This window comes from Nannospalax galili, unplaced genomic scaffold (assembly GCF_000622305.1).
Source record: "Nannospalax galili isolate Female #2095 unplaced genomic scaffold, S.galili_v1.0 scaffold189, whole genome shotgun sequence".
Lineage (NCBI taxonomy): Eukaryota > Metazoa > Chordata > Mammalia > Rodentia > Spalacidae > Nannospalax > Nannospalax galili.
In genome coordinates, this window is record NW_008360331.1 from 6,071,286 (window position 1) to 6,094,908 (window position 23,623).

The 23,623-nt window shown below is 37.3% G+C and overlaps 1 protein-coding gene across 1 annotated transcript in view; it reads left to right on the forward strand.

Annotated features, from left to right (window-relative positions):
- Positions 1 to 23,623, forward strand: part of Stpg2 (sperm tail PG-rich repeat containing 2) — a 469,738-nt gene that overhangs the window by 35,165 nt on the left and 410,950 nt on the right. The window contains 2 exon segments of the mRNA XM_008826204.1: positions 4,124 to 4,236; positions 15,486 to 15,597. Coding sequence (XP_008824426.1) covers positions 4,124 to 4,236; positions 15,486 to 15,597 — 225 coding nt within the window.

Genomic DNA, 23,623 nt, shown 5'->3' on the forward strand with positions numbered 1-23,623 from the left:
AAAAAAAATATTCAGAAACAGGAAGACAAGATTGACAACTATAAAAAATATGTGTGTGTATGCTGGACGTGGTGGCGCACGCCTTAAATCCCAGCACTCAGAGGGATTGGAGGCAGAGGTAGGGAGATCTCTGTGAGTTCAAGGCTGGCCTGGTCTACATAGTGAATTCCAGGACAGCTGGGGCTGCAGGGAGACCCTGTCTCAAAAAAGACCAAAAAAAAAAAAAAAATGTGTGTGTGTGTGTGTGTGTGTGTGTGTGTAGAAATTATAGGAAACTTAAGTTTCAAAATTAGGATTTATCATTTGTAAACAGAAATTTAGGAATGATAACATAGTTCTTTTAAAACATCCATTAGGTAAAAAATAAACGTTGCAGAAAAAGATTTTAAAATTAAACTCTATACTTTTCAGTTTCATCTTAAACATCATTTTTTAATCCTCATTAATGTTAATAAAAGTAGCCCACTTAAAAATAAGGTTCATGGCTATATTACATAATTTTACTTGAAACATGCTTTAGAATATTCACTCAGGCAAAAAAAAAAAGAAAAAAAAAGGGGGTGGTTGTGGGTGAGACACTGGGTGCTTTCCTAAAGCTCTGTTGACTGTGGCTCTCTTGGGAGTTACCATCTTACCAACAGGAACAGGCTTTTCAGCCTCTCGTGGGTGCCCTGGCTTTTCTAGGCATCTGCTCTGTTGTGAACATATTAGGCTTTGCCACTTTCCTATGCCATTCTACTGCATTTGCCTCTGAACCCCAGACCTAAGGACTTTGGGTGCTTTATCAGCTACTTTTCTGTTGCTGTGATAAAATACCACAACCAAAAGCAACTTACAGAAGGAAGAGTTAATTGTGACTAATGGTTCCGAAAGGGGAGTCCATAATGGCAAGGAAGACATGGCAGCAGGTGGCTGGAGCAGGAAGCTGGCTGATGACATTTCCTCACACAGGAAGCCAAGAGAATGAACTGGAAGTGGGGTGAGGCTATAACCCTCAAAACCCACCCCCAGTGATATACTTCTTCCTGCAAAGCTGCAGCCCCTAAAGGTTCTATAACCTCCCCAAACAGCACCATCAACAGGGAATCAAGTATTCAAAAGCCTACATGGGACATTTGTTGACTAAACCACCACAGATGCCTTATAAAATTTCCTTTTGTGTTATATATTATTACTTTCTCTTGTACTTAAGAGTCCAAAGCACACATGAACACACATGCACACACACAGACACAGACAGACACAGACACAGACACAGACACACACACAAAGACACACACACATCAAGGGTTAAATGTAGCTCAGTAGTCAAATCCTTGCCTACCATGTGCAAGGGCCTAGGTTTGATTCCCAGTGCTGACAGACACAGACACACACACACACACACACACACACACACACACACACACACACTGGGTATTACAGAGCTTGGTGGGCAGTATTCACTTTTTTATTCACAGGCTTTTCTTTCGAGGATCTGATAAGAGGCCGGGATTCATCATCATATACCAATTGTATCCCTGCTTGTGATGACAATAATAAAAACCTATCTTCCTTTGATAAAATGTTTTATAGGACGGAGTCACTTATCACTCATGGTGTTAAGGCTGAATGCTCATAGTGCAGAGAGGATGACACTCTGTGTTATAATTTGTTAGAAAGGATCTACAGAGCAATAATCCAAGCACATTGGGACCACATCCAATGCTGAAAATCCTCCAGAAGGAATAAGGATTACTCCTTTTATTTACATAACACCGGATTTTCTATGCTTTATTGGATGGCAGGTACTAAAGAGAAAAACAATAGACAGTTATTTTTATACTTCTTTACCTATCAAGACAGAGGACCTTGCCTGCTGTAGAATTCCCCTTCCTACATGTTTCTTAAAGTCCTCAGGGGATGTGTGTCCTGTGCTTTCGGAACAAGCCTGTTTGTACTTGAGTGCAGCTGCTGCTTCACCTGGCCCTACCGTCCTTGCCAGATGGTGCTCTCTGCTGGCCATTTCCACCAGTGTACTCTGTCACAGCTACACTGCAGGTCTGAAGTTACGGGGACAATGCTCGTGTGTGTGTGTGTGTGTGTGTGTGTGTGTGTGTGTGTGTGTGTGTGTGATGCTCTGTTAGAGGGTCTAAAAGTGGCGTTGATTTTTCTCAGTTCTTTTAATGAATCAGTTGTTTTAGATTTTTCAAGTCCCTTTGTCTACTGAAAGATACAGGCGTAAATCCACTGAAGGAGGAAAATTCAGGCAACAGAAAACACCCAGGATTTGGCATCGCCATTCTTTTGACCCTGGAGATTTTCTTACTGGGTGGGGCATCATGATTAACTGCTTCCCGTGGTTACCTTTCATGTTCACCTTCCAAATGGTTTGCTCTTTTAGTTAGAAACGTTCCCAGATGTGTCTGAATCAGCCTGATGATAGTTGGTGACTTGGTTTTTCTACGCTCAGCTTCTTGTTGGGTTTTGTTACTGTATCCCAAAGCTTTTTGAAGTGGGGCCTCTCTCACTGGAAATTGTTGTCTAGTCTCCAGACCAAAGAGTCCCCCTCATCTCCAGATTTGGTCTTTCCTGAATGTAACACTGGTCAGCTGCAGCTCTTTTCACACTCAGCATCCTCCTATTGTGCAAGATCTGGAAGTCCCTTAAGTGTCTAGCATGTGAGTGATACCTTTCAGTTTCTAGCACTGATGCTTTGTGTCCATTTTATACAACTCTTGAAATTTCTGGGTGAGGTGAGATAGATAGATACGAATTTGAACTGAAACGGTTTTTGGTACTAATATTTCTATTGCATTAATATTGTTTATAATGATAGTTGAGAGTTTATTACACTGCTCTATTTTTATATTTATTATTTTTATTTTATGTATATGAGTGTGTTTCCTGCATGAATATAAGTGCACCTCTGCTGTGCAGTGCCCGTAGAGGCCAGAATCACCTGGCACTGCAGTTACAAATGGTTGATGGCTGCCATGTGGGTCCTGGGAGCCAAACTCAGGTTCTTTGCAAAAGCAGTCAGTGCCCTTAACCAATGAGCCATCTCTCCAGCCCCTACTATACTGTTCTTGAATAGTAATAGCCACCTAGAGCATCTGACCTGTTGTTTTATGTAAATTACGCATTTATGTTGTAGGGATTTTATTTAATATATAGCAATGATTTTAATAACCCAAGCTTATTTAAAAATATTTTTACAAGTACAGCTTTTCAGATGAATTAAAAATAAGTAATCTAGGGGCTGGAGAGATGGCTCAGCGATTGAGAGCACTGACTGCGCTTGCAGAGGACTGGGATCCAATTCCTAGCACCCACATGGCGGCTACGAACCGTCCCTAACTCCAGTTCCAGGGGACTCCGAAGCCCTCTTCTCACCTCTGTGGCATTGCATGACATGGGTACAATCACATACCTGCAGATAATAAACTCATATACATAAAATAAAAATAATAAAAAAATTTTTTTAAAGTAATCTAGAGTTTATCTTCTACCGTTAGTTAAAAAGTTTTGTTTTGTGTTATTAGCAGTGTTAAGGGAAAAACATTGGTTGGTTTCCTCCAGTCACAAATAATTTCTTTGATATCAAAAAGAATGACCCTGTCCTCAGGTATCAGCAATAAAATGAACTAGGGTATTGTTTAACTTATTTTTAACTATTTGTTACTCTGAAAAATTACATGAATATTTTTAAAATTTAAATTAGTTGTCTGGGGTCTGTTGGTGGTGCTTGTTATTTTTGCAATCTGTTTAATTAAGGGTTTTGTAATAGATTTTTTCCCCCGTTTCTAAGTAATATTCAATCCCCTTTCCTCCCTTTCCAGAAAGGAGGAGCTACTTTTCATTGCCCTGATGTATTAGAGGGCCTAGTGTACTGACAACTGCAAAGTGCTCATACCAGCTCATGTAGGTGAAGATACACTTCCCTGAGAGGCACTTCCCTGAGAACCCTGGCAAATGTGGGGAGGACTAGGTGGAACCCAGCAAAGAACCTGGTATTTCCTGGTGGAATTCCTCTGACTGAAAAAATTCTTGCTATATATTTTGACCTAAGTCAAAGTTAACATTGCTTCATAACTCATTTAAGCTATGTCTTATGTTCTTTTTATTTTATTTTATTTTTTAGGGTGCTTCCAAAGTAACTTCAAAATACAAGGGTATACATTTTGGCAATTCTACAGGAAGACAAGAATTACTCAAAAACTCAGGCCCTGATCCTGGGCAGTATGATGTCACCCGGTAAGTAAAAACAAACAAATGTAGCTAGCTGGGTGTGGTGGTTTCCACCTGTAAAACCCTGCACTCATGAGGCACTGGCAAGAGGATTACTATGAGTTCAAGGCTAGCCTACTCTACGTAGTGATTTCTAGGTGCTCCAGGGTTACATAGGGGAACCGAGAGAGGAGAGAGAGAGAGAGAGAGAAAGAGAGAGAGAGAGAGAGAGAGAAGAGAGAGAGAGAGAAAGAGAGAGAGAATCTCTTAAATACCAGTAATGTAGTTCCTGATTAAATTACTGTACTAGCTCAGACAAGGCTATCCTGCTAAGAAAGGAAAATTACTATGAAAAACTCCAAGGAGAATTATATTTCAGCATAATCTATGTGAAAACTATTGTCTTCTTATGCACCTGGTTCTGTCTCCTGCTTTATATACATTACTTCATTTGATCTTCATAAGTCTCTGTTACTATTGTTTACCTCTGTTATCAGCAGAAAACCCAAGAAATCAGAAAATTCAAGAATCAGAAAAGATAAATAACATGGCTAAGGAGCTAGACTTTAACAGGAGGACTTTAATGCAGGAGCTAGACTTTAACAGAGGCCCATTTGATTACACAACTCATGTGTGTTTGTAACTAAAGTATATTGTGCTTAATTATAAAATAGACAAAAGATCACAGAAAATCTAAAAAATGATGACTCAGGATTCTGCCTGGTTCTTTCTCTCATGGCTCAGGGTTCTGCCTGGTTGTTTCTCTCACAGCATGAGTTTTCTCTTGGGAAGTCCCATGATGATTATGTACTCTGTTAATTGCCTGGACACTCAGATGTACCTGTACGGTAGCAGTGAACACAGTCTGCACTTGGACTGTCTGCTATGGCGCATTCACTGAACAAGTATTAAACTCCTGCAGTGTGCCAGTATTGAACTTAGTAACTGAGAACAGGAAGAATCAAACATGATGCTTATTTTGTGGAAATGTACCCAAATTCATTGTCTTTTTTATTTTTTCACTCTGTTCATCTGAAAGGGTCACCTTTGTATTTTCATTCTTTCAGTAATTATGCTAGATGCTAACATGCATATTTAGCCTAATGTAGACTACACTAATTATTCTTCCAAACAAGAGAATTTCTGTGTGCTGTTCTAAATCTGATATTCCCCCTTTTGGCATATTCTTTTGTTGTTTGGCTTTTTAAAACACATTAAGGGGCCAGAGAGATACCTCAGCTGTTAAAACACTGACTGCACTTGCAGAGGACCTGCATAGAGGCTAACAACTCCAGTTCCAGGGAACCCAACACCCCCTTCTGGTTCCATGGGTAATGCAGGACATGGGTGCACTTATGCACATGAAGGCAATACACTCATACACATAAAATGAGAAAAATAAGAAAACAAGTTAAATATATCTTGTTAACTTATTCTGAAGTATCTTTGTACTGATTGATTTTATCTGGCAGTGTCATACTTGTATTCTGATTACTCTCCCCTGACTTTCTGTTATCCCCCCCCATCCCTATCCGTGCCCCTTTATCAATACCAGTCTCTTTCCCAGACTCATGGCTTTTGATTTTATTTTGTGACCCATTTAGTTTAGCCATCTGCATATGCTAATCCTTTCTTTTCCTTCTTCCAGTTTGACTGGCTTGCCCTTTCCTTTCCCTGCCTTGTTCAAGCCTAAATGCAATCAAAACCACCAGGATTGTGATCACTGTTGACTCTGGTTTGGCTTGGTAGTTTTCTCAACCAGTTTAGCTTCCTTCTCCCAGCGTTGCCCCATCTCCACCATCTCCCCACTTTTATTTTGTCCCGTTTCACCCCATTTTCAGTTCGTTTTTCACTTTGGTCTTCAGGAAGGAATCCCATAGATTGTACCCTTCAGCCCGTCTCCTTTATTTCCCCTTTGGCTGCTTGCACTGTTAGATATTCGCTTGCGGTTGTCTTAATTCATTCTGGCAGTAGCTATTTTCTAGTGTAAGCTTTTCTTCCTTTGTGGGTTTTATTGATTGGGTTAGAATTACACGGAGATATTTTATACATAACAAAGGTGGAAATATGTGGCCATTCTAAATGGGAAGATACACTCATAGGTCTCTCTTAGGGAAAGACATGGACACAAGTGATACATACCAATTCTGATATCCCCAATATAAATTTATCATAGGATGATAAATGCACATTGAAATCATAGCACAGAAAATGAAATTAGTGGCAATTATTATGTAACTTAAAGTTTTGATTTGTTTATGTTATGTGTTAAATTTTTTGATTATTTTTAAAAAATATTTTATTTTATTTTTTAATGTGTGTAAGTGTATTGCTTGCATGTGCGTAAGTGTAACTGCATCATGCAATGCCTACAGAGGTCAGAAGAGGGCACTGGATGCCTTGGAACTGGAGTTATGTATGGTTGGTTGCCACCATGTGGGTCCTGGGAACAGAACCCTGGTTCTCTGCAAGAGCAACCAGTGCCCTTAACACTGAGCCATCTCTCCAGCCTCCACTGTTACCTATTTTTAATCTTTGTATGCTTAGTATGTTTTTTAAAAAAATTTGTTTGTAGGGCTGGAGAGATGGCTTAGCAGTTAAGAGCACTGACTGCTCTTGCAGAGGACCTGGGTTCGATTCCCACCACTCACATGGTGGCTACAAACTGTCCTTAACTCCAGTTCCAGGAGAATCAGAAGCCCTCTTCTGACCTCTGTGGCACTGCATGACACGGGGGCACTCACATACATGCAGGCAATGCACTCATACACATAAAATAAAAATAAATAAAATATTAACATTTATTTATTATTATTCCAAAGAGAGACAACTTTTAACACATTTTCAAGAAATAACTTGAAGCAGGTTATGTAAAAAATATATATACAATGAAGTTTAAGTGGGGAAAATAGGAACAAGAGTCAAAGACCAGGCTGGGCATGGTGGGGCCAACACTTGGGAGGCAGAGGCATGTAGATCTCTGTGAGTTTAAGGCCAGCATGGTCTATATAGTGAGTTTCAGTCCAGCTGGGGCTACAGGGAGACCCTGTCTCAAAAAGACCCCCCCAAAGAAGAAAGAAATCAAAGACCAAAGAATTTGCCAGCCAACATGGAGTCAACATTGGTGGAATAGTGAAGGATTCCATTAGCTCTGTTCTTTTTTTTTTTTTGAAAATCTTGATGAGTGTATTAGGCTTGCTAATAGAGCATAGGGTGGGCGTTTGTTTACAGATGAGTGGGCATTACCCCCACCATTTGCAGCACTGGAAAGTCCACACTCAAATACAGATCCTGTAACTTCCTGACAGCTGCCAAAGATGGTGAGAGAGATGCCTCATGGTGTTCTTAGTTTATATATCGTTAGTCCATCCACTCACGCAGCTAAAGTTGAATGATAGAGTGGGAGGGGTAAGTGACTCCCCCATCAACTCCTTGAGGAGCTTGGGAAAGAGGTGTGACTATAGCTTGTGGGCATAGTGGTTGGCAGACACTTCCAGTTAACACTCTACTCCTTCCTCTCACATTCTTTCCACCAAAATTCTGCAAAAGCCCCTGAGCCTTGGAGGGGGTGGTAGGTGTGGGATGATCTTCCTCCTACTGTGGCAAGGCACTGAATTTTCGGCTCTGTACATCATCTGTTTTCCACGGGCTGTTGGCCCTTTTCATGGGATTCTATCTATTACAAGGATTTGGTGCTAGGATCCACAAAGGAGGGAGAACATACATCTTTTGTTTTTCTGAGTCTGTTTTACTTCATTTAGTAAAACAGCTTCTAGATTCATCCATTATTTCATCTTTCTTTACTGCTGAGTAGAACTCCATTGTGTACATGTACCACATTTTTGTTAACCGCTTGTCAGTTGAGGGACACTTAGGTTGCCTCCATCTCTTAGCTATTGTGAACAGAGAGCAATAAACATGGTTCTACAAGTGTCTTTGCAATAGGGTGAGTCGTATGGTTATATGCCAAGGAGTGGTATAACTGGGTCATATGGTAGAGTCATTTTTAGCTTTTTAAGAGTTCTCCACACTGCTTTCCATAGGGGTTGCATGAGTTTGCAATCCCACCAGCAGTGAATGAGCATTCCCCTTTCTTCATACCCTTGCCAGCATTTGGTATCATTTGTTCTCTTGATCTTAGCCAGTCTGATTTGGGTAAGGTAGTACCTTAGGGTGGTTTTAATTTGCATTTCCCTAATTACTAATGATGTGGAACACTTTTAAAGATGTTTCTTAGCCATCTTTGTTTCTTCCTTTGAGAACTCTCTGTTTAGATCTTTAGCCTATCTTTTAACTGGTCACTTGTTTTCTGGATTTCTTTGTTTTTTGAGTTCTTTATATATTCTGGATGTTAAACCTCTGTCAGATGTGTCACTGGTGAAGATTTTTTCCCACTCTGTGGGTTTTCTCTTCACTTTATCGATTGTTTCTTTTGCTGTACAGAAGCCTTTTAGTTTAATGAGGTCCCAGTTGTTGATTGTTGATCTTAATTCCTAAGCAACTGGTGTCTGATTTAGAAAGTCCTTTCCTACACCTATATCTTGTAGGTTACTGGCAATGTTTTCTTCTAATAGTTTCAGAGTTTTGGGTTTCACATTGAGGTCTTTGATCCATTTGGTGTTGACTTTTGTGCAAGGTGAAATATAAGGATCTAGGTTCATTCTTTTGCAGGTGGAGATCCAGTTTTGCCAGCACCATTTGTTGAAGATGCTGTCTTTCCTCCATTGTGTGTTCTTGGCACCTTTGTCAAATATCAGGTGGCTGAAATTCCTTGTACTCAGGTTTGGGTCTTCAGTGATGTTCCATTGATCTATGTGTCTATTTTTGTGCCAGTACCATGCTGTTTTTATGACTATATCTCTGTAGTATACTTTGACATCTGGTATAGTAATCCCCCAGCATTGCTCCTTGTGCTCAGGGTTGCTTTGGCTATCTGGAGTCTTTTGTGCTTCCATACAAATTTAAGGATAATTTTTTCTGTTTCTGTGAAGTATTTTATGGGGATTTTTATTGGAATTGCATTGAATCCATATATTGCTTTTGGTAAGATGGTTATTTTCACAATATTAATTCTTGCAGTCCATGAACATGGGAGGTCCTTCCATCTTCTGGTGTTTTCTCATTTTTTTTCTTTAAAGATTTAAAATTTTTGTTGTAGAGATATTTGATGTCTTTGGTCAGGTTTATTCCAAGATATTTTATTTATTTATTTTTTGCCACTATTGTGAATGGGAGTGTTTCCCTGCCCTCTTTCTTCAATTGCTTGTTATTGTATACAGAAAGGCTATGGATTTTTGTTGATTAATTTTGTAACCTGCCACTTTACTGAAAGTGTTGATTAGTTTTAGGAGTTTTCTGGTGGAATTTTTGGGATCTCTTAGGTATAGTATATCATCTTCAAAAAAGGGATAATTTGGCCTCTTCTTTTCCAATGAGTACTCCTTTAATTTCCTTCTCTTGTTTTATTGCTCTAACAAGAGTTTCAAGCACGATATTGAAAAGGAGTGGAGATAATGACATCCCTGTCTGGCTCCTGATTTTAGTGGGAGTGCTTCCAGTTTTTTTCCATTTAGAATGATGTTGGCTGTGGGTTTGTTGTATATAGGTTTAATTATGTTGAGGTATGTTCCCTTCCATCCAATTCCCTTTAGAACTTTTATAATGAATACATACTGAACTTTGTTGAAAGCCTTTTCTGTGTCTATTGAGATGATGATGTGACTTTTGTCTTTGAATCCATTTATATGATTGATGATATTTATTGACTTGTGTATATTGAACCATTCTTGCATCTCTTGAAGAAAGCCTACTTGATCATAGTGAATGATCTTTTTGATGTACATCTGTATGCGGGTTTCAAGTATTTTGTTGAGAATTTTTGCATCTATGTTCATTAAGGATATGGGTTTATAGTTTTCTTTTTTGGTTGTGTCTTTACCTGGTTTTGGTATTAGAATGATGCTGGCTTCATAGAAGGTATTTGGAAGTTCTCCCTCTGTTCCTACCATTTTGAATTATTTACGTAGCATTGGTTTGAAGTCTTCTTTAAAAGTGGCAGAATTCTGCTGTAAATCCATCTAGGTCTGGGCTTTTTTTTAGTTTGGCAGTTTTGTATTACTGTTTCTATTTCCTTATATGTTATGGGTCTGTTTAAAATTGTGATCTCTTCTTGGTTTAGCTTTGGTGATTCCCATGATTTTGGGTATCCATCCATTTCTTTTAGGTTTTCAAATTTAGTGGGTTTTAAGAAGTATTTCCTTATAATGTTCTGGATTTTTTGGGTCCTTATAATGTTCTGGATCTGTTGTGATGTTTCTCTTTTCATCTCTGATTTTGTTGATTTGGATTTGCTCTTTCTTTCTTTTGGTTAACTGGGCTAAGGCTCTATCTTGTTTCGCTTTTCAAAGAACCAGCTCTTAGATTCATTGATTCTTTGCATTATTTCCTTTGTTTCTATTTCAGTAATTTCTGCTCTGATTTTGGTTATATATTCTATTCTGCTCGGTTTGGGTTTCATTTGTTCTTGTCTTTCCAGAATCTTGAGTTGCAATGTTAAGTCATTTATCTGTGATCTTTCTGATTTCTTAATGTAGGCACTTAGAGCTATAAACTTCCCTCTTAGGACTGCTTTCAAAGTATCCCAAAGGTTTTGTTGTGTTGTATTGTCCTTTTTGTTGAATTCCAGGAATACTTTGATTTCTTGCTTAATTTCTCCTCTGTGGGGACTCAGGTTTGCTTTGCTTAGTGGGGGGCCTGCTGGCTTCGGGGCAGAGGGTCTGATCGGCCGTGACACAGTCAAACTCTGGGACCTGTGTCTTCCCAACAGGACAATTTATTTTAGAATTCATATGGTTTTTATACATCCCAAGGAACTAGCAGTCACGTGGGATATGACAGTCACATACAAAGATTTAGGATACAAAGAAGCAGGACATTTAGTCTGTTAGTTGGCACCAGAAGGATTCTTAAACTTTTACTCAAGGAGTAAACCTTTAACCTGGCCTAATCTCTTAGCCAGGGATAGCTGAGTTATTTGTTTAGGACAAGGAGATGAGCTAAGGGTTGTTGACCAAGACGCTTTCCCACAGAGCAGGGAGCCTGCACTTTTATGACCAGGCCACCTCCTCCTGCCAGCCCAACAGTGTTCTGCAAGGCAGGGATTATCAGAACCACTGTTTTCAGTGCCCCTCCCTTTTAGCAGAGAATGCAGCCTGGACCTATAAGTTTTAGGCTCACCTCACCCTAGGCCCTGGCATCCTGGTTTCCTACACTCCTCTGACCCACTCACCATTCAGGAATGTGTTGTTTAATCTCATTGAGTTTGTGTAGTGACTAGAGCTTCTTCTCATGTTGATTTTAAGCTTTACTGGATTGTGGTCTGATAGAATGCATGGAATTATTTAAATTTTTTTGTATTTGTTGAGGTTTGTTTTGTGACACAGTATGTGGTCAGTTTTTGAGAAAGTTACATGGGGTGCTGAATAGAAAGTGTATTGTTTGGTGCTTGGGTGAAATGTTTGAAAGATGTCTGTTAGGTACATTTGGTGTATGGCATCATGTAATTCAGATGTCTCTCTGTTTTTTCTTTGTCTGGTTGACCTGTCTAATAGAGATAGTGGGGTATTGAAATTGTCTACTATTACTGAGTTGGGGTTAATCTGTGTCTTAAAGTATTGTAGTGTTATTCTTATGGATTTGGGTGCACCAGAGTTTGGTACACATATGTTCATGATTATAATATCTCCTTGGTTAATTGTTCTTTTGATCAGAATGAAGTGACTATCTTTATCTCTTCTGATTAGTTTGAAGTCCATTTGTCAGATATTAGAATTGCAACCCCTGCTTGTTTCTTAGTGCCATTTGCTTGAAGTGCTCAGCCCTTTCACCTTAAGGTAGTGCCTGTCCTTGAAGGTGAGATGGGTTTCTTGCAGACAACAAAAAGATGGATTTTGTTTCTTAATCCATTCAACTAGCCTGTGTCTTTTGACTGGGGATTTCAGTCCATTGATATTTAAAGTTATAGTTGAAAGATGTGTATTGGTTGCCATCATTTTGATTATTGTTTGCCATTTAAATTTTTGTTTCCACAATTATACCTTCATTTAGTTTCTTTCTGTTGCCCCTGGGATATAGTTGTTCTTTTCTCCATTCTTTGTATTGCTTCAAGTATCCTTTGAAGGGCAAGTTTTATGGACATGTATTCTTTCAGCCTATTCGTGGTTTGGAAGATTTTTCTTTCTCCTTCAACTAACTATAAGAATTTTTTGCTTGGTGAAGTATTCTGGGTTGGTACCTATGGCCATATAGAACTGGAAAGCTATGAAAGCTGTTCTTGCTTTCATAGTTTGCATTGATACGTCAGCTGTAATTCTGATGGGTTTTCCTTTATATGTAAGTTATTTTTCTTTTGCAGCTTTCACTATTCTCTCTTTGTTCTGTACATTTAGTTTTTTTACTATGATATGTTGCTAGGAGTTTCTTTTCTGATCCTGTCTTTTTGGTGTTCTATGTGCTTCTTGTATTTTTATGGGGATGTCTTTCCTTAATTTTTGGAAGTTCTCTTCTATAATCCTGTTTAAGATCTGATCAATACCATTAACCTGAAATTCTCCTTCTTCTATGCCTATGATATGTAGATTTGGTCTTTTCATGGTATCCCAACATCTCTTACATATTCCATTCTTGTGTTTTAAAATTTTTTTCGTAATCTTTGCTTGAGCAGTCAAATTCTTCAACTTTATCTTCCAGTGTTGATATTCTGTTTTCCATTTCATTCATTTTAGCAGTGAGGCTTTCTCCTGTTGTTTCAAATTGACTTATTGAGTTTTTCACCTCCTTCTTTGTTTCAGCCTGAAGTTTCTTCAATGTTTCTCTTTTGTGAATTCAGTCAAAAGTATCCCTATTTCTTTTAGTTTTTTGATTTTTTTTTTGTGTTTTTTAAATTTGTTGAATTCTTGATCATATTTATGATTGTTCTTTTAAATTTTATGTCCTGGGTTATCTCTAGTGGGTCCTCCTTGTAGAACTCTTCTACAGGACAGGTGGAGTTTGGTGGAAACACAATATTTTGGTTCTCCCTGTTATTTTTCTGTTGTGCTTTTGGCATGTGGATTTCTTTTGTTGTTTGTGATTCTGGTATGAAACTCAAGCTTTCCTTCGTTGGGTTGAAGTCTGCTTCTGTTTGTATTGTTGGTGTGCCTTGGTTGTTTTATTATTGGGTTTGTAAAGCTGCTTTGTCAAGGTGTCAGGTTCTCTCAGATTTTATTTTGGAGGGAATTGATGGCTTCAGATCAACTACTCAGGAGCTCCTACAGAGGCCCAAGTCAGCCTCCCGTCAGGTACACTCAGGCTTCCTTCTAGTGTTTGGACCCCTACTAGTGGGTACTCAGAGCACAATTTGGGAAGTTTGCTAAGGGGAGGCCTGATTTTGGCACTCTCAGATGGTCTGCTGAGTTTTTAGCTCCTATACCAGGTGGAGGTCAGATCAGGAACTCTAAGATCCCTGCTAAGGTCTCTGCTTTACAGTAGGGTGCATCTCCCCCTGTCATGATAGGAGGGGCCTCACGTAATCCCAGTTAGGGGGTTGAGTATGGCATGATTTGGGGAAGCTTTGGGGAAGCTCACCACCATGCAGAGGTGGTCTGCTGAGGTCTCAGCCTCTACACTAGGCAGAAGCCAGATCAGGCACTCTCAGACTGTCTGCTGAGTTCTAACCTTTTCCTTTTAATCAATGTTTTTATTAATGTTGAATTTTGAATTTCTTTGAAGTTCTGTTCAATAAATAGAAAAAATTGTGTAGCAAGTATAGCTTGCTTAAATATAATTTTCTTATAATGACTAAAGATAAAAGTTATAGTGGGTTTATTATGGGCCATGTGTGGCAGTAAACACTCCATACATGTTTCTACTTTTGTCTTTGCATTCTTGAGAATTGGTACCTCTAATTACAGCTGAAACTGAAACTGAGAGAAGTTAGGTGACTTGTGTTAGCTCTTCAGGCTGGTAGGTGGGAGTCCTGTCAGGTTGTCTGACTTCACAGCTTGAAACTGTTAATCACTGCGTAATGTTTTCTCTTAGGTTGTCTAAATTTCAGTGAAAATAAGCTTGCTAGCTGTTCTCAGGGATGTGTATGCCCTTTTGATGACTGCTTTATGATATAACACTACAGGGCTATTTTTTTTCTTATTTTAGTAGCAATTGAAATGCCAAGGGATTATAAAATTTAAAGACTTTTATGGTAAGTAGAATATATAGGAAACTTATTTTTCGTTACCTTTGATGATCATGATGTAATTCTCATCATGATCATTTTCTTTGATCATTTTTCTCCACATCTCATTTTCTTTATGGAAGAACAATTTTATAACAGTGCTATGAATTTTAATTATTAATTAATTGAATGTGTGTGTGTGTGTGTGTGTGTGTGTGTGTGTCTGTGAGTTGAAGTCAGAAGACAACTTTCAGGGATCTCATTCTTTCCTTCTACCATATGGCTCCCAAGGATGAAACTCAGGTTTTCAGAGTTGGCAGCAGGAGCCTCACTGAGCCAACTGCCCAGCCCCAGTGCTCTGAATTTTAAAAGCGAAATTAACCAACATAAAAATAGATTTTTTCATAGTAAAGGTATTTGAAAATTTCTTTTAATACTCAGGAATGATTATTAATTAAATTATTCAATTTTCATATAATATAGTTTGATGATATTTAGATCACCTCTCATTTCCACACCTCCTCCCATTGGTCCCTGCCCCATTTAATGTACTCTCATATATATATATTAGCCTATAGAATCTTATTTGTGTCTCTAAATGTCCTTCAGTGTGGGTCCATTCAGTGGGCCCATATTTGTAAGACACTGTTTTCCCTCAGTTGCCAAAAGTTCCTTAGGACAAGTTGAGATTTCTTACCTACTTCCCCATGGCTATGTTGGCATTTTGTCTGATTTGAGTGTGCATGGGACTTGTGCATGCTGTCACCAGTGATGAGAGTTCATGTGAGTAACTGAGCAGCTGTCCGGAAGACTCTGTTTCCTGTGGTCATCAACCACCTCTGACTCTTACAATCATTCTGCCTCCTTTTCTGAAATGATCTCTGAGCTTTGGGAGGCAGAGGTTTGAACAGGTGTGCTAAAAATGCAATTTTCAACAATTTGAATATATATTGATCTTATCAGACTTAAAACAGGAGCTGTTGCTGTAAAAATATTTTCTTTGTTTGCATAAATATTTGTGTTTTTAAAATTGACAATTTTTAATTTCTACCTGAATTTTCTAAAGGGAAAGGACATTACCTTATGAAAATATTAACATCAAGAAAGACCAACAGCAAACTCATTGCACATTTATTCTTCGACTTTATGAAATAATTGTCTTGCAGGAAGAAAAAAAAGTAAGTTGAAAAGTGGATATTCCACCTATTTCCTGTATCTTTAAGATCATTGAGACTGTTGTCACCAGAGTAAAATTCTCTTAAGTCTACTGTGCTTGACAGCTGTGTCACCCAGTGAGCATTAAATGTCTGTCAGTGGTCATTCTCTTTGCTTGAACATCTTTGTTATAGGAACTCACCATTCCTATTTTCTTATTTCAGAGTAGATGACTCTTTTTCTTCAAACGTCTTTAAACTGACCTAAGTTTTCCATTATTATTATTATTATTATTATTATTATTATTTCTTACTCATTATTCTTCCTTATCCTATGATTTATTTTCCATCTCTCTTTTGTTTAGTAAGTTAAATGCTCCAGGTACCTTTGGCTTTTATATTGTCAAATTCACTTAAATTACTTTGAAGTAATTTAAGATGACTTCAGAAGTAATCTTATGATGACTTCTTATGTTTGTGAATTTTCCCCTTTCTCTTTTTGAAAATATGGCATTTAAAACTAAGTATAATGGTCTGGATGAGGTCTTACTGTACATAGCAGGATTCTCATCTTATTTGTTTGTCTTTTAATGTTTTGGTTTTTTTTTTTTTTTTGAGACAGAGTCTCCCTGTAGTCCCAGCTGGGCAGGAACTCACTCTGTAGGCCAGGTTGGCTTCTATCTCACAGAGATCTGCCTGCCTCTGCCTCTCAAGTGCTAGGATTAAAGGTGTTCACTGCCATGCTGGGCCTATCTTCTTTGTTCTGAATTGTTTATATTTATTCATATAAACCCATTTTAGTATATATTTCATAAAAATTTTTTAAATTGACTTATTTTTATTTTATATGTATGAGTGTTTTGCCTGCATGTATGTAAATGAACCACATACATGGAAGTGCCCAAAGAGGTCAGAAGAGGGCATCAGAGACCCTGAAACTGGAATTAATGCTGGTTGTTAGCTGCCATGGGGGTGCTGGGCACCAAGACCCAGTCCTCTGCAAGAGCAGTCAGTGTTCTTAACTGCTATGCCAGCTCTCTAGCTTCTATTTGTCATTTTTAAAATGTATATTTAAGTTTACTCATTTGGAATTTGTATGCAAATTCTTTTTTTCCCTGTAATATATTATATTTTAACTTCAGAGGCAAAGGTTGTAGTATCAAAGTTTCAAAATGGATACATTTTAGTTAGGATATATTGGAAAAATTAGTAATTTTGGGGGTAAGATTTTTGTCCAAGATTTTCTTGATCTTTTCTTGAATATTAATCATCAATGAAACATTTGTCAGAAATAAGATGTAACATAAATGTTACATTATATTAGGAAAATATATGTAAGCAAAATGTCAATTATTTTAATAAAAAGTTATAAATGTGAAAGCAGATAAAAATATTAATATGGACTCAGTAGGATCTAATGGACATTAATTTTATAATATAAGCTAGCAATATACTAGAAAAAGGTGAAGAAAAACATTTTGTTTCTTAAGTTTTATTCAACAATAGAACTTATTTGCACATAATTTTTCTTTGCCATTAAAATACATAAAAATTAAAGTCAGAAAATTATTTTAAGTTGGCTTTTCTGATTGTATTGAAGATTGAATCTGGGTTCATCACACTTAGACAAACATTCTATCACTGGAACTGCTACTCCAATCCTTAGGATGACTTTTAAGAACAAAGCTTAGATATTTAGAAATGTTGCTATTGCATTTTAAAAATCCACCTTTCATAATGCTATATTTCTTGAAAGGAAAAATCAGTTTATGGTAGATGACTTCCAGCTTAATATCAGGATGACTATATTATTAACATCGTTTATTGTGCTATTGAAACTACTATAGTCTGAAATGATTTTTTGAAATAGTAAAATTACTAAAATAGCAACATGAAGAATTGTTATCAATGGCAATGGAATGTATTTTATTTGGAAATTAGCATTTGTGTATTTTCTCTGATTCTTATGGACTATAAAATCTATACTTGGTCACATTTTCAGAACAATGTGTTGTTCAGCATTCTGCTCTTAGTATTTAACACAGTGGGTAGACCATCGTAAGGACTCAAGTGCTATTTATTTAATAAAGGCATGATTTTTTTCAAGGCTTAACATCATTTTATATGGAGTAGGGATATGTTTCTAAATATAAAATATTTTCTGTATTGTGCAAAGACTTTCACTTCTTAACTTTTTAGTTCAGATTTAGGAAAATAGTATTTGAATTTAATAGCTCTTTCTTTTTTATTTTTAAATATTTTTGAGAATTTCATACCTAAGTATTGTGTTTGCATTGTTCCTATCCCTCCCAGTCCTCCTTCAACTCCTTCCATGTCCTCTTACTCCTCAATTTCTTGTCATCTTCTTTGATTATTATTACATATATATGTATTATATATATTATAATGCACTGAGTCCATTTAGTGGTGGCTGTGTGTACCTGTGTTACGGCTGCCCACTTGAGATTAGATAACCTCTCAGGGAAGCAAGTCCTTGGAGGAAACTGATTGTCCCTCCACCAGCACCCGTTGATTACCTGTGAGTCTTCATCTTGAGATGGGACCCTGTAAATTTCTCCTATCTACCTTGTCATTATGCAGATCTTGTTATACTACTATACTGTGGAGGGACAGGTGTCTTGTCCCTCTAGCTCTTACATGCTTTCTGCTCTTTCTTCCACATGGTTTCTTGAACCTTAGACATAGAGGTTGCATTGTAAATGTATCACTTAGGACTGGACACCTCACAGTCACTTATTCTCTGTGTTTGACCAGTTATGGAGCTAATAGTCTCCATATGTTGCAAAAAGAAGCTTCCTTGATGAGTGGCGAGTGGTTCATTTGTCTGTAAAGGTAAGGATACATATTTAGACTATAGTAAGAATTATGTTAGGAAGTAACAGAAGTAGGTTCTTCTCTAGGGTCTATGACTTCTTTAGCCATGTGTGCTTGGCTATATTTATAGTACCACACATAAATTTCCTTCCATTGAATGGGCCTAAGGTCAATTAGCTGCTGAGTACTCCCAAGATAAAAGTGCTGCTACTGCACCAATAGAGATAGTTTGCTGGACCAGTTATTGCTGTGGTTTGTATCCTGAATAAAATTTGTATATTGAATTGAGTAGGATCATTGATTGGTTTTATCCTTTGGTATCTTGCATAGTATCTTCAAAAATATGAGAGCTAGTCTTCAGGGAGGAGGCTTCCAGGTCAGTGCCAGCACAATTGCTCCAAGTTGTTTCTGAAGTATGTTTTGTCTCCATCAGTAGAGTTTTACCTAAGTTCTGAGAGGGAATGAAGGGCTATGGCAATGACCTTTACTATTTTGTGAATCTCTTGGACAACACCACAGTTTGAAGGGAGGTTTCACTTGCCTGGTACTATGAGTTTTGCTATGTAGCCTTCAGCTATATGATAGTCCTTTCTATCTACGGTTTTGCTTTCCTCTTGCATTCTTTTCCATTTATAGTTATTGTAACCCACATGGTGAAATGTCATCTCAGCATTATTCTATTGTACATCTTTACTATTTGCTGCACATGGAAAACTGAAGACCATAATGTGATAATAATAGAAAATTTGATGTGTTGAGGGAATAGGTGGCAGAATTTGTGGATTTTTAATTGAATTTTTGTGAATTTCATATAATACATTTTGATCATATTTAGATCTTCTCCCCTATCTAGAACCCCCCTTCCTACATGTATTATTTTTTTCTACTGCTGAAATAAAAACACTGACAAATACAACTTGGGGAGGAAAGAGTTTATTTCATCTTATTCTTCCAAGTGACAGTCCATCATGGAGGGAAGCCGTGATGGATTACCTGGAGGCAAGAACTGAAGCAGAGACCACAGAGGAATGCTGTTACTGGTTGTCCTCCGGCCTGTGCTCAGCCTGCTTTCTTATATAACTTAGGACCAACTTCCCAGGGGTGGCACCTTCCACTGTGGGCTGAGTCCTCCCACATTACTCAACAATCAAGAAAATACCCCACAGGCATGGCCACAGACCAATCCAATGGAGGGTATTCCTCAGTTGAGGTCCCCTCTACTCAAGTGTGTCAAGTGAAGCTGTCCAGTAACACTGCCTCATGCTCCATTACACACACACACACACACACACACACACACACACACACACACTCATGCACACACACACACCCCTATGAGGTCAATATTTATTTATTTATGAAGCCCTCTGAGGTCAAATTTGTGTTGTAAATGCCCTTTAGTGTGGGTCCATCCATCCACTATCTCTAACTCTTAAAATCTTTCTGCCTCCTCTTTCACAATGATCTCTGAGCCTTGGATGTCAGATGTTTGATATACATGTGCTATTAGGAATAAGCACTTATTCTCTGCATGTTGGCCAATTGTGGGTCTCTGTGTTAATCACTGTCTTCAGCATGAGAAAGCTTCTCTGGTAAGATTTGAGAAACACAGTAATCTATAAGTATAACAATAAGTCTCATTAGGAGTTGGTTTAGTACTATTTGCATTTAGCAGAATAATAGCAGTAGTAGGCTCTCCCTTATTGCCTGTGACTTGTATAGCCTGATATCACTATCAGGTATGGCTTCATCTTGTGAAGCAGACCTTCAATCCAATGAGAAAGTGGTTGATTACTTCTTTAACATTCTGCCATTATTGTACCAGTGGACATGCCAGGTCAATTGTTGTAGATCACAGGATTCACAGTGGGGTAAGGTTGTGGATTACTTTTCTCCTTCTGTAGCATGCATAGTACCTTCCATTACTATGAAAGCTAGCCAGTAGTGGTGAAACTTTGAAGTCAATACCAGCTTAATATCTCCTTGTTTTTTCTACAGCTCATGTATATAGTGTTGTTAGCAATAGGGTATTACCATCAAGTTCTGGTGGGTAAGCAAGAGCAGGATCAACATCCAGTATTATTTGAAGGTCTATGGGTTCCTGGTCAACAGGTTCAAAAGAAGGAGTCAATCCCTAGAATAGGGCTTTTTCTTTACTAGTGTATGGTGTCTGGTAGGGGCGATATCCCCGTTATAGGGTAACTCCTTTTAATTTCAATCTCTTTTAATATTGCATATGCATATACTTAAAGAAGCTTCTGTAGTAGGAGGTGTCAATATGATTTTTTCTAAAATGGCTTTAGTGTTTTTCATCCATCTCCAGACTCCTTCCTCTGTCTTATCCTCTCATTCCCCACCTCTTTATCCCTTCCAACTCCCTTTGTATCACTGAGTTTTATCCCCCTTCCCATGAAGCTTCCCCCACCCCAGGTCCATTTGCTAGTTTCCTGACTTCTGAATTTTCCAATCCAAACACCCATATCTAAGCATTCAAAGCTAGCATCTAGCTATGAGAGAAAACATGTAATGTTTGTCCTTCTGGGTCTGCGTTAACTCAGGATAATTGTTTCCAGGCACATCCGTTTCAAGGAACTGATAACTCTCAGAACTCGAGAATCTTGCCTTATGTTTCAGTTATGCCTACAGTTAGCAGATTGAAGTAGCTTGTATTTAATAAGGGTTTTTGAATGAATTTATTGCTGATCTGAAAAATTGGAGTCTAGAAAGTGCTTTTTTTCCCCCTTAGATATACTATGGCCTTAGAAGTTTAAGTGTTAAAGCAGATAAGTGATTTGAAGCATGCTAGCATAGTTTTGGATTTAAGCATTTTCTGATTTCATAAGAAGATGTAATAATATAAATATATTTTAATGGATGATTATGAGTTTTAAAAAATTAGCACAACTATCCTTGAGGCATGTTTAATTCTGTTATATCCAAACTCATGTTTGAATAAATATTTGAATATACATGAGGGTAAATTGAGAACCTTTGTTACAGAAACAATGTTAACCTTATGCAGTTTGGATACTTTTTTTCAGCAGTTTGTCTTCCCTTTGACAATGAAAATTAATTTTAGAATCTTCTTTAATAGTACTGAAATCGTTAAGAAATCTTGCTGCTATGGAAGTCATTTATCAATTGTTTCTATCAAGCTTTTTTTTCTTTTTCTTTTTTGATTTGTTTACACTGAATCAGTTGCTTTATTGTCTGTATCTATCATTTTAAGAAAAAAATCTGAGTGAAATCTCACTAGGTGGCGCCAACACTTTAGCTCTTTCCTGACATTCATTTCTCATCATTAAAACAAATGCTTAAAAAATTACGTAGCAAGATATGAGAGTTTGCCTTGTATTCATTAATATTAGTTCCAAATTTTAATTCCTTTAGAAATTTTGTCCTATGGAAATAGTCTAGATATATTTTATAGTTTTATTTAAATTTCTGTTGCAAGTTATTTCTATTCACTTATCTATATAAATCCACCAAATTTGTTAGGACCTTAAAAGTTATATTCTAAGGTGTCATTTATATAGCAGGGTTTTCTTTGGAGTAGTATAAGGTTACCTAAAAATAGTGTATTAAGTGCTTCTTAAGTAGAAAGTTGTAGTTTCAAACAATTAAAATTATGTTTAAGAAGAGCTTAGTTATAGGACATAAAAGACAGAAAGCTCTTCTTAAACGGCTTAGTTATACGGACATGAAAGGTGGAAAAAGTTTGTAACCTTTTTTGATATCTTTTTGTTTTCTCTTATTGATAGATTGTTCCAACATCATCATGATATATTATTATCATTACTATCATTTCTTTTGACATGAATCTCATGTAGCCCACACTGGCCTCAAGCTTGCTGTGTAGCAAAGACTGGCATGAACTTCTGATCCTCCTGCTTCTGTCTCCTGAGTCTGTGATTGTGGAAATGCACTCACACCCCCAGTGTTTGTGGTGCTAGGATTGAACCCAGTCCTTCACACATGCTAGGAGAGCACTCTACCAAAGGAGCTACATTCCCAACCCTGTTCCATTGCTTATGATGTAAAAATTTTACTTTTTTTGCTAATTATTGTCAGTCTTTACTATTCATTAAATAACCCAATTGCTTGGCTTTGTTACTGGTATTTGGAACTTTATTGCAGTTGGTAATATATGGTGGTGTGCTCAAAAGATCTTGGCTTTGACATAAACAAAGATTTAGGAAGAGTTGTGCAAAATTAATGTATTTTCTCCCAATTACAAATTAGTTGTTTATGTTAGAATTAACTGCACTCAAAGTGTAAGTGCTGCTTTTCTAAGAGAAAAATTTCTAATTTTCCAGTTCTGAATTTCAAAGAGGACAAAAAAAGCTTTTAAGAGGAGAGGTTAAAAGTCTGAATCATTAAAAAAATGGAAAAATTATGTGAGAAAAGAGTAAAGATATGCAAATATTTAGGTTTTTGCTTTAAAAAGTTTCAGTATTCTTTGGACAAACACTTGATAGCTTCAAGTATAATTATAGAATAAGTCACACTATCATCAGGGAACTTTACACATGGAATCATAATTATGTGGTAAAGTGTTAAGAACTATATAAAATGAACTTTTTAAAATATAATCATAGTTTAGTGGTGAAGGGTTCAGATTTTAGAATCATATAGCATTCCATTTCTTTTTCTAAGAATACTAGCTCTGTGACGTGGGGTGTATTACTTTTGTCATTCAAAGTTTCAGTATTCTTCCTTCCAGAAGACCTTTAAAATTTGAAAAATATCTACAAAAAGATTGTTATGTGGATTTAATTAGATGTGATTACCCCCCCCACATTCACACATATAGCCTAATATTTGATGCTTGTTAATGTTTAGTAAGTGATAGTTGTTATTTCTAATTTAATAAAGAGTTTATTGAACACTTACTCAAGCTGTGGGCAAAAAAAGTGATGAATAGGGCAAAATGTTTGAATCAAGGAATCTCTTCATATTTAATAGAAGACACAAGTGTGTAAAAAATTAAGTTAAATTCAAATAGACTGCAGTGGGACTCCAGAGCAGGAGCGCACTGATCCTACATGGGAAAGAGAAAAATCAAGAAAGAATTCTCAAGTGCACCTGAGTTGGTTTTTGAAGGATGAGTAAATATTCATCAACTGAGCTGGAGCATTCCAGACAATAAGGTATGTAAATCCACGAAAGCATGAGAAAACAGCTTTGATTTTTATTTGCAGATGATGATGAATCA